At 40.3% G+C, this 11893-nt stretch overlaps 1 protein-coding gene and 2 long non-coding RNA genes across 3 annotated transcripts in view; all 3 read left to right on the top strand.

The window, feature by feature from the left end:
• Positions 1-289: 289 nt before the first annotated feature.
• LOC112948146 lies at positions 290-5960 on the top strand. Its single transcript, XR_003249550.1, has 3 exons — positions 290-337; positions 5244-5694; positions 5805-5960. It is a non-coding gene; the product is annotated as an uncharacterized LOC112948146 (long non-coding RNA).
• A 2429-nt stretch (positions 5961-8389) lies between these two features.
• AMN1 (antagonist of mitotic exit network 1 homolog) overlaps positions 8390-11893 on the top strand; it is a 36739-nt gene continuing 33235 nt past the window's right edge. The window contains exon 1 of the mRNA XM_026040344.1: positions 8390-8474. Coding sequence (XP_025896129.1) covers positions 8446-8474 — 29 coding nt within the window. The 5' untranslated portion in view covers positions 8390-8445. The remainder of the gene's footprint in view (positions 8475-11893) is intronic.
• Positions 9218-9821, top strand: LOC112948144. The gene is made up of 2 exons (XR_003249549.1): positions 9218-9369; positions 9504-9821. It is a non-coding gene; the product is annotated as an uncharacterized LOC112948144 (long non-coding RNA).

Raw genomic sequence — 11893 nt, 5'->3', positions numbered from 1 at the left:
TATATATATATATATGTATATATATATTTTTTCAGCAAATGAATCTAATGGGTATTGTGTTGGGTACAGAGGAGCTGCACCTTGATCTGTACCTTGATCCAGCTCAAGTGGGAGATCCACAGGAGCCACTGCTCTCTCGGCACCTTGACCCAAGCCTTGATTTGGCTCAGGTGGAGTGGCAGGTGTTTCCCCTTTTGTTTTACCAGAGTCTCTAGAGCCAGACTCTGTATAGGCTTTTAGTGCCTCAAAAAAGGTTTGCTGAGGTCCAAGGAGAGAGGCCACCACTGGGTCACCACCAGCAGACATATCCCTCAGGGTGACTGCTATGCTGTCCTAGGTGGGTAAATCAGAAACACTGTATGTAGTTAATGTTATAGATGAGACAAGCCAATTTTCTCATCTAACGTTTATTGAGTAAGCTGGGTGCAGAGAATAACAGCGCTGGGGCAGCCTGGAGACAATCCCTCTCAGGCTCCCATCTTTTGTCTCTTGGRCTCAGTATTTATAGTATATAGTCCTTCTAGTCCTTTCCTTCTTCCTTTCCATGATCTTTGTGGTATTTCAATGTTATCGGTAGTCTYGGCATCCCAATGTTATCAGCAGTCTCAGCATCCCAATGTTATCAGCAGCCTGGATGATCCTAGATTGTTTCCAATGTTCCTTGATTGTTTCCAATGTTATCAACAATCTGGGTAATCCTCGATTTGGATGGTAGACTCAGCATCTTCGAGTTCCGTGGTATTCCCCAGAAGTCAGTCATGCTTGTAAGTCTAAGYAAGCTATTCCTGCTTATAATCATTATTTCCTAGTTTTGATTAACTTTAGGGAACAAACATTTATTACAGTTAATGTCCAACAGTTTTCTTGTACCCAGGCTAAAACACCAGGACTACCCAGTCRCACAGCAGCCACACAGTTGCTTTTGTTCTCTGCTTGCTGATGGACAAGTGCACTGCCGTCCTTGAGGTTGGTTACCTACTAGCAAGGCATCCTGCACTACTCCCTGTTTGCTGATAGAGCACTGCACTACTGTCCTTGCAGCAGGCTTCCACATCTCCCCCTTCTTTATTTAACTATTGTATTGCCATAGCTGTTTTTAGCTGAGCTTACCCGTGGCTCAGGCTTTTCCCTTTTCCTCTCCTCTCTGCTCCTTCTCCTCTTCYGTATTTCCAGTGACTTCTTCCCAGTCCATCCAGCCAAGCTTACCCCATGGTACAGTATGTGTTTGCTGCCCATCTCAAGCCTCTGTTTGGGCAAAATTTATGGGGTACCAAAGAGCAGGACCTCCCGGTCCTGGATCTAGTGGATCATCRGGTAGATCCACACAGGCTGCTGGCCACACCACACCTTGATCCRTGCCTTGATTCAGCTCAGGTGGAGCTGCAGGCGTTTCCCTTTTGGCTTTACCAGGGCCATCCTTGAAGCAAACCTCCACAGTTTCATTTTACAGTCAAATGATAACTGCAAAAAGGTTTCCATTAACTGACCCCCTTTGGACCCTCTGCCAACCAAGGTAGCAGTTAATGTAACAACATTCACTACCAGACCATATAGTGTGCGCCCCAATAATCCAGGCAGGATTACTTGTGCGTGACAAGTAGGACAAGGGAAGCTGAATGCTCTGTCTGTGTCTCAGGATCCTCCTCTCTGGCGAGAGTAAGCTGCTTTTGGATGTGCCTTAGACAGCCTTTAGGTGTTAACGGCTGCCTTGATCTTCTGGCATAGTACTGTGTTTTACCTTTTGTGAGTCTTGGGCTGAGTCATCCATGCTCCGTTTTTTTTCCCTATCTGGGTATTTTGCTGGTTCCTGGAGTTCATTTATCTTGTCAACTTATCTTACAGCTTCCTTTTCCTGCTATCAGGCTATTGAATGAACCATGCTTAGATTGCATCATGACTCAGGTGAACTGCTGGCTTGATGTTACTTGGTACCAGCACAAACCATTACTTAAGTCCTTTTTAGACTCATCCTTAGGATGTGTTCATGTGCTCACACACTCCCACTTCATTCAGAAGAACCTGAGTATTTTTGTTGCAAATATTTGTATATGTTCCAAGTTAAAGTCTTCAGTTCATTTGCAGAATTAGGGTTTAAGTTGCTCTCTTTTTGTGTATGATCAATCACTGATATAATGTATGTAGATAAATTCATAGTTTCACTTGTTTATTTAACAAACAAGTTCTAGCTCTATTAACTGTAGAAAAGCCATTCCCATCTCTTATGTCGGATGGTTACAATTCTTTTGAATCCTTCCACTGAATACATAGACCACCACAAGGTATCCTATAACTAAGACCTCCATTTATCAAAAAGCTGAATTACAAGTGCATTAACATAAGACTATTAGAGGGCCAAAGAAAGTCACTCACCAATCTCCAAGTCAGTACCACTCATCTCTGTCAGTATGGGCATCTTCCTTGAGTGARAAGTTTGCATCCCCGTAGTCCAGCTATTTCTTTGGAATGGCCTCTCCAATTGCCCACTACAGTGTTTGCTTTTTTTAGAGGTAGATGAGAGTAGCTCAGTCCAAATCCCCGCTGGCTTCTGTGGTGCCCACGTGGAGGGCCTGTGTGCAGCTCGAAGCCAGCTTGGCTTTCAGCTGGCTGCCCAGAATTTCCTTCCTCTTTGTTTGGGAATGCCAGGTTTCCTGTTTGTCTCTCCAGACCAGCGAGTGGAGGAAGTGAGAGCTTCTTGCTGACGCAGCTCTCTGTTCACAMTTTTGTCTTTTCACTGAGGTGAATTTGACGGCAACACTGACATTTCTCATCTATTATGCTCTCCACTTTTTAAAAAAATGTTTTTAATATGAATTCTTTCAGTCTAAGATAATGTACACTGTCTTAAAACATGCCAAGACATATTCAAACTTTTCGGATCTATCAAGCTAGCATATAATGTCGTAAGAGTTGAAGCTTATCAAATACCCTAGAAGTAATCCTAGAGTGTTCTTAGCTCATGTAACTGAAGAGGGTGTGTGTCATGCACAGTTATAGAAAACTTGAAAACTTACATAAACTTTTGTATTGAAACAAGAGGGAAAATGAACTCTAGATGGTGAGTCATAACAGTGCAAGATGCCATTTGTCCAGGTTATCTCTTGGTTTTCCATAATTTGGAGAAAGATTTTATGGATATGTCCCTTTTCTGTGTAAAACACCTTCTTTAATATACTTCATTTAAACTTTATTTAAATGCTGGACAGCATAATGCCTTACATTTGTCAGTCTGCACCCAAGTTTACCTGCAAGCTGATCTGTCAAAAGGTCTGTCAATGGCCTTCAGGAGTACAACAGCTCCTTGAAAGGGTGCCTTTACCTTTAGTCACTGCTTTCAGTAGCCTGAGCTTGGCTGAGGCATGTTTAGAGGCTCTATCTTTAGGATTTATGATAATTTAAATGTTAATTCTTGCCCTAGGGTTTCCCTAATGGCCTAATTGGATTTCTCTACGCTCTCATTACCTTAGGGATAATCCTGTGCCATAGAAGTGTTTTATGTCATGCAATTTATGTGTGATTGGATTATATGATATTTAAAGTGCCTTCTCTGGAAATCAGGTTTTCTGGAAGATATAGGCAGAAAGCTGTATGGGAGTCTTTTCTAGGAGTTTCAATCATGTTGGTTAATGACATCCACAAAGACAAGTAACTAATGCTTTTTTTCTTGCTGCAGTTCCTAGGGACCTTACATAACTGATGTGAATGTCATGACAATGACCATGGTTCTGGTGCTTGAAGAAGAATTAGTGTTCTGCTTTGGTTTATTAAAGTTGGCTTATCTGACTAATCAAGTTTTGGGGCACTAGACTATTTTTTTTTTTTTTTCCTGAAAACACTTTTTTTTTTTGCTTGTCGGGAGGATTTTCAGGGTTATCAGATTAAAATCTGCCTGGGGTACAGTGATATATGATTTAGCACAGCTACCTTCCTGCTTTGTATGGGCAGGACCATTGCTTCTGCAGATTTCCTCCACCTCTGTGGGGTTTTAAAACAATCTTTTATGTGCATATGTTAGCACATTTAGGCACAAGTGACACATTTATGATAGGTTCTTTGATACGGTTGGACTAATCTTATGGTGTTTGTCACAGACAAGTTTAACCACAAAGCATCGGCTTTAACCACATAACCTAAGCAAATTACAACAGCTGTAAACCAYGAGGTACAAAACCCTGAGTAGATGAGCAAGTGGTGACAGAGCAGGGTGGAAATGGCAGGATGTTTTAYATCTTTCAACATGCAGAAGGCATTTGTATGAGAGATCCCTTGTTCTGGAATTGTAAGAGTATGTGCTGGTCATAGCCTCAAAGCAACCTCTGAACTATAGAGTAGCTGCTTTCCCTTACAAGCCTCAAACCTGAGGTTATGTGAAGTTATTTGTCTCCTGCCTCAGGCACTAAATGATATGAGAACTTCATGTTAACATAAATATTTGTTTAGGATCATCATAAGCACTTGCATATGATATCAACGTGAAGGCAGTTTATATGAGCCTTTCCCTTTAGTTATGCATCAACTGGAGATTGATACCTCTACAGCTGTACTAGATATTTCGCCAGGAATTTCCAGGTATGGACTAGCATTTGCACAAGAACTCCCTTTCTGGCCATTGCTGAGCGGCCAAAAGTATTGTTTTGATTTGATTTTTTGTTTTCTGTGGCCCACGAGAACACAGTCTTTATGAGTATAAATCTAGGTGACACAGTCCACATCTAATGCTTGGTTAGACTGGGTGTCCAATGTAAAAGTTTCCTTTCCCAGCTGTTTATCAACAACTGGAAATAACTGCTTCTGCAGTCCTGCTGGATCAGCAGTGCTTGGGATTACTGGCTAGCCCTTTCAAGTTAAAGGGAGCCTCAAATTTGCMGTCCTTGATACTCTTTGTATCATCTCCCTGCTGAGCACAGGGTCATTCCACTGACTTTCAAACTCCTAAACTAGATGAACAGGCTGCTTCACCACCATCCCCCCCTACACCAGCCRGATTTTGCCAAGAAAATGCGACCTTTCCCAAGTGCAATAGACAGAAGACTAGAGAAGAGGGAATGTCCTCAAGAGTGTCACCAGGCCAATGTTTTTCTGCTGAATAAAAGCCAAATTTAGATGTCTCTTGCTTCCACATTTTCCAAGGAAAGTCCCTTCATTTTCACAAACATAATGATTTCTTAACAGCAGTAAAAATCCTTCACTCACCTGCACCATTCTTTTAATCTCCAAAACATTAAAATAAAGTGTTTTACTTGCAGGGCACTTTTGCAGCACAACCCTGTTCCTCTGATGTGTATTTCGTCTGTCTCAGCTCTGTGCCAGAGGGATCAGGCCTATGGAAGCTGTGGAAAATACTGCACCAGCACAACAGATTTTCTCTGACTTCTCCAAAGTACATGAAATCTTCACATCTGACAGCACCTCTAAGAATGAACATTTAAAAGTGTAAAAGTTACTTTTCCTCTTTTCTCTAGAAAGTTGTGCTCTGGTACTTTAAAAATAGAGAGAACCAAAACACATGCCTTGATTTCATTTGAACTTGCCAACAACTGTCAGTGAAAACATTAAGATCTACTGTGGGAAGTTGCTTTGATACACAGGAGCACATTTTCAACAGCAAACATTACATGCCCAAGCTGGGTTATCTATCCAGTGTCCCTTGGTTCCCGGTGCATCTGGAAGAGGATGTACAAGGATGATGGAGCAAGGGTAAGGAATAATAATTACACTCACCCCAATGCAAATAGTTTATTTGCTTGTGAAACCACAGCTGATGTATAGGTCTGACTAATTGTGTGGGTCTTTTTAATCTTCCCCAGAAATACAGGATTGTTAACAGATCTGAACCAGGTAATTCATTCGTTAAAAGGCAAGGGACCTAAACACACCAGACTGTTATCCTGCACTGACTGCATGGATCAGGCTACAAATACGTGTTGAAGAAATGAGARACTATGAAAATCCTGACAACACTATTCTGGAGACATACCTTGTTGAAGGGGRAATGAACACATCTATAAAATCCTTGGATGGGAGCATTTTTTATTGTTTATCTGCTGGAAAAAGAGAGAGCTCTGAGGATTCAGTGGGACAGCTCTGCACAGGATGCGGCCAGGACTGCTCTAGGATTAGRATGAATTATGTTGTTGGATGATTCATCTTGTTTAAACTAACCAGAACAGATGTCACCCGTATCTTGGTAGGATGGGAGGAAACTTATCAGTAGACCAGGCAGAGCAGAYGGTCAGCATTCTTTAACCAAGGACAACCTGGAGCTGCTCATTAAAATCACAATGTTTTCACACATTGCAAATTTGGCAGGAAAACCAAGGTCCTTAAGTGAATTGTCTTCATTATAATACTAAAAATCATGCTTTTAGGTCAAAAAGACCATTGCCCAGGTGAAGACCCTTCCCCTGAGAATTCATAAGATGAATAAGCAACATTATAATTGTATGTAAATTGCTAACCAGTCAACGCAAGAAGGATGTTCTTGGGAGGCTACTGAGTGCTTAAATAAGGTTTAAATACAGTTTGGAAAGTGTGTGCCTGATTTGTGGGAAACCACAGAGCACTCACGCTGGCCTTGTGCAAGCCCAGAAAGAAAGGACCAAAAGTCTCTCCTGAGCATGCGGTTATTGGCTCACTGCACAGCCGGCAGCAAAGCTCCTTTCTGGACATCAGTATTTCTGAGCTCATCTTCTACAGATATCAGAGATAACTGTTGTGCTGGCTGTAATATTTGAAGAGTGAAAAGTTCTTCTTTTGCCAGAATGTGGGCCACTCTTTAAAGGCTTTCTAACTCAAGAAGTCCTGTAATAAGTTATCTTGAAACACAGAGTGAAGAAATAAAAGAAGGTTACACAGCAAAGTTATGATTCACTTAAATATCATGAGAGCAAACTAACAAAACCTCCTTTTTTTTTTTTTTTTTGGATACATATTATCATTGAAGACAGCTGGGGATGCACTGCCATCAAAATATTACAAATCAGTATAGGAATAGTAGAGCAGGTTTTCTTTTTTTTTAATGCTAACTGTGTTTATCAATCTATCCATCCTTCTATCCATCATTCTATCCATCATTCATGCATTGCAACTCACTGTCACAAATTCCCAGAATGCTTGGATATAAACAGTATTCTCACAATCCTTCATTATTTCATGTAACTAATAAGCAAGTTTTCAAACAGCTCTACAATCATGATCTCTATGCCAGATGAAGAAACTATCCCAAAGATGCATTGTATAATCCTGTAGCAAAATAAGCATAAAAGGCAGATAAGATTTCTCAGAGTTCTCAAGACAAAATTCTGAAACACAGAAATAAAACTGTGACACATTTTAAAATATGTGGATTTGGAGAGGTTCATGCCCATAGCTAGTAATATATTTGTCTTGTTAAGCTGTCTATGTAAGACTATCAAGACAGTTAGGCAAGCCATCTCAAATTGCTAAAAATCYAACCAAAACACTGGTATGTCTCTTTGTCTGTCTTGAGAACATCAGATTATCACTCAACAGTATTTTGTTCGTGTTTTCAGTTTAAGTCACACCCATGTCACAATTGCAACTGGAAGTCTTTTCTGGGCCATTGATTTCTTCAAGATCATATCTTCCATATGCATCACTATCCACATGTGTGTGCACCTATATATAAACGGCGTTCATTGAGGAATATATCTTCTCAGTCCCATAGCATCATGAAGGGGCCTATTTAGCCAAGATGACCACATCTACAATGGTTAACCAAGTGCTGTTACAAAGCTCCTTCCCTCTTATGGAATACTTCTTGGGTTACTACGAAAGTGCAAAGCCTCCCATTTTAGACTCATTTGAAATGAGGCCTTACTGCAATGGCTTTTGGAAATAAAAGTCRTATTAACTTAACATAAAACGTTGGGAGGTTTCTTATATAAGGTTTTGTTCACGTCTTTGGTTACTAGCCAAGTTCCCATACTAGGAATACAGTCTTGCTTCTAAAACTGCAGGGACATTGAGTCCATGTGCCTCTAAACACAGAGTCTTCATTCTTCACTAAATGTAACTGTCACATTAAAAAGGGGGAGGTTCCTCAAAGCCTTTTTAATTGATGAGCCTGTTAGTGTTTTGGATAATTGCACTTCAGCCTCTTTTCCATGCGGAAGATGGGATTTTTGTCAACAACCCTGAGCATGCAAGTGCAAGCCAACCACAAGACTTGCCCTTTTACCAGAAAAGGGGAGCATATCAACTGTCTCGATATAGGGAAGTGGTTACCAACTGTGTATCTAATCACAAGCGACACTCCTCACACAAAAGAACAGTTTGTTTGGAACATCTTGACCGCATCCTGCTTTGACTAGGGTATAAAACTAATCCAAGGCTTTCCAAGTTGGAGATAGATTCTCACTGGAAGCAGTAGGTCTGCTGTGGAGAACTCTTCCCTGGGGTCGGAATGCTGCCTGAGGAGTCTCCTTGATGCTGAGGGTCCTCTTACATCTTCTTGGGTGAGTGGATATTGCACATTTGTGCTAACATTATTAGTATTTGTGCTAAGAATCCCACAGTAAAGTAGAGAAATTCCTGTTTTGAGGGGGTTTCTCTTAACCCTTTTTATTCGATCAGCCTGTCAGTATCCCAAGAAACATGAGACCTTTGTGCCTGACCAGCCTGTCCGTGTTCTGTTTAGGRGAACCCTACTGGGCAACCCATCTGGCAAGCCATCATTTCAGATGATGGCTTGACTAACCTATTCAGGGAGCCACAATGGCAACATCACTGAGTCAAATCTCTTATTTCAATTATCCTAATCTCCAGAGACATAAACAAAGCTGAAGCTTTTATTATACAAAATGCAAGTGTGTGACAGGATAAGGTTCGGAGATTGTGGTTGATAGCACACTGACTGCAAAAACAAGCTTAAAACAACACAAAACCAAACTATGATCGCTAGTAACTGCTACCATGAGTTAGTCATTCAGCACACACAGAGAAAAATTTTTACACAGTAGGCATCCCTATGGAGACGGGTCCAGCCTCTTGTTGACTGATCCTAGAAGTTATCATGGAGTCTACCCTAATTTCTCCCCTCCTTGCTTCACCTTTTATACTTTTTCTTTGCATTTAGATGGAGTTTGGGTGACTAGTCACAATTATCTTGCTTTTCTCTTAAACATAGAGTTCCATAGAAATATAGAGCTCATAATCAGCTGCATGGTACCGCCAGGTCCCCATTTCCACAAGGAGAACAACAGAGCCATTCACGGTGTCCCCACCCCACTCCGTGCTCCACACTCCTCTTTGCAGGTGCTAGATTACAGGTTGTGCTGCCCAGGGCACTGCGGAGGAGTAGAGCCTGTGCATACCAACCACCCTGCAAGTGGCAACTGTCTCTCAGAAAAGGTACTGTAATGCTATAAYTTCTGTTAGGCGCTAGTTTTTCTCCAATTTTCCCAGCTTTCTCTTATTTCCTCCTTATCAAGCTTTTTTCCCACAGTAACCGACTCTGTTCATCTTGAAACTTGCTATTAAAACAGAAACAAGCTGAGCCTCCCAGAGTATTTGGAACTCCAGGAATGAATCAGACAGGGGAACAGAAGAAGCTGCATTTTAATCCACACTGTAAGAGGAAAACATTTTCAAMGGAGGAGGAAACATTTCTAAGTAAACATGAGACTGGGGAGGAAGGAAGGAAGAAAGGAAATGAATTCCTCCCATCTAATTCCTCAGCCGAGAGGACTGATATCTTAGGGGTCACTTGAAGGGTAAAGTGTCTTTCAGCTCCATTTTTTCTGATTACAAAGAGACTCTCCCATGGCTGCTTGCTGGACCGAATACATCAAATAGTTTAACGAGTGATCAGTACATGTAAAATACATCATTTGCTTTACATTAGGAAAAAGAAAAAAAAAAAAAACAACAATGCAATGCTAGTTTGGAAGTTTGCAGCAAAAAAAAAACTAAGACTGAATAACTAAGAAGATTAATTCACACCACAAAGACACGTATTATAGAAGTGGAAGACAAAATTGGAAATTGGAAGACACAATATTACAGAATTCTTTTGTTCTGTCATAAGCATAACATGATTTTCAGCAATCATCTTGCATAAAATACTTTGCTAGGACTTCCTTCACGGGCAGTAAAACAGTAAAACACTGTTGGTTTCATCCCCCAAGAATCTCCCACTTGTGTGTCACAGTCTTACCTCTTCTCCTGCTTTTCCAGAAACAATGTAGGATGTGGTGGTAGCAATAATCCTCGGGGGAACCTGGACTGCACAGTGCATTTGACAACAGGTAGTCTCCACCTGGAAGTCATCTGGCCAGAACGTGCCTCCTACCACTCTGTGCCTGTGTTTGGTTTCCAATGTAGAATAAATATTCTCATATCATAATCATTATTATCTCAGCTGTGGATAATTTGTACTTCTCTCRTTTTGTGTGATATTGATCCCTTTAAATTCATTTCATTATATACATGCACACACCAATGGAAAATTTAATACTAAATTTTCTGCTGGGATCTTCCCCAACCAAAAAGCACTAGAGGTAGCATTTTGGTAAACAATATACTCACCCAAAGAAATATGCAAAAAAAAAAAAAAAAAAAAAAAAAAACCCTTACAGTGTGTAGAAATATAGAAAATGATCCTTTTCTGGGAGAGAATCAAAATATGCAGAGACCATATGTGAAGTGACATGAGGGAAAACCACCCAAATCTCTCGTGAGCCTTTGAAGAAGCTTAAAGAACTCAGAAGTTGAGATCTTCCTTTACCATAAGGACCTAACTACAGAACTTTTTCCTTTTGGAAACCAAAGTGGATGCATTTTTTCACACTGCAAAGACTTGGCATGAGCTCTATCTGCTCATAACTTTTCCCTTTCTGTGAGCTGGCAGAGTAATCTTGGAAAATATGGCCTTAGATTCATAGAATAAAGGRAAAAAAGAGTACAAAGACTTCATTCTGTTAAAGTAGTGGTAATGGGTGGTAACATTTCTTTTACAATTCTCAGATACAAAGTGACTGCTACTGGTAAGTATGTTATCCTAGACTGTGAGGCTTATTAATAAGGAATAAAATTGCAAATCCTTTTCAATAGGAAGGGAAAAAAAAAAGAGGTTTCTCTAACTAAGGAAGGAACTGAATTAATAGTTTAGATACAGTCATTTGATTAAAAAAAGTGTAGTCCGTACTTTTATTTTTTATATGGACAAGTGATTACAAAAATGCCACTGAAAGAACAGAAGCTTCTTCACAAAACTGGGTCAAATTGAAGGCATTTCAAAGTAAAGCATTATCAAAAACCCCATGATTATTCAGAAAATTCTCACTGGGCATCTATTAGCCATAGCGAAGTCACATTCTCCACATTGTCTGCAATTTATCTCAATCAGTCGTCTTCTTCTTCTTCTGACCAGAAGTACTGCAGGTGGGAAAGCATGGAGTTAGCTCACTTTCATATTGATGTTCTTCTTTGTCTCTTCTCTCAAGACCTTTATAAAATATGAAGTGAGAAAAAAAATTCTTTTGTTTGCTTGTTTTTTATCTTACTTACTTTACTAGAGACAATAGTCCTAGATGTGGTGGAAAACACTTGTAGATCCAAATGCTTATCGCACCATTAGCACTTGCAAGAAATCTCTACAAAAACAACAGTAGAGGCTAGAAGCTTGTAGTAATAGTTGTATTGAATAAAGTATACTGAAAAGGGCTCTCAAAAAACAAAAATAAAAACAATAATAAGAAAATAAAAACTCATTTTTTCCTCTATTTCTTAAATTGTCACAGATATCCTGCACCAGAGATAGAGTAGCACTGTGCTCTTAGGGATCTCAGTGCTGTTGGGTCACTGGCCAGGAAATTCCAGTACTGATCTTTATTCCCCAGGGACAAATGGAGGCTTGTTATCTCTGGCCAACTCT

This window comes from Nothoprocta perdicaria, unplaced genomic scaffold (assembly GCF_003342845.1).
Source record: "Nothoprocta perdicaria isolate Ctin4 unplaced genomic scaffold, notPer1 scaffold_253, whole genome shotgun sequence".
Taxonomy (NCBI): Eukaryota; Metazoa; Chordata; class Aves; order Tinamiformes; family Tinamidae; genus Nothoprocta; species Nothoprocta perdicaria.
Note: the sequence above shows the minus strand (reverse complement) of the source record. Positions and strands in the feature narration are given on the sequence as shown.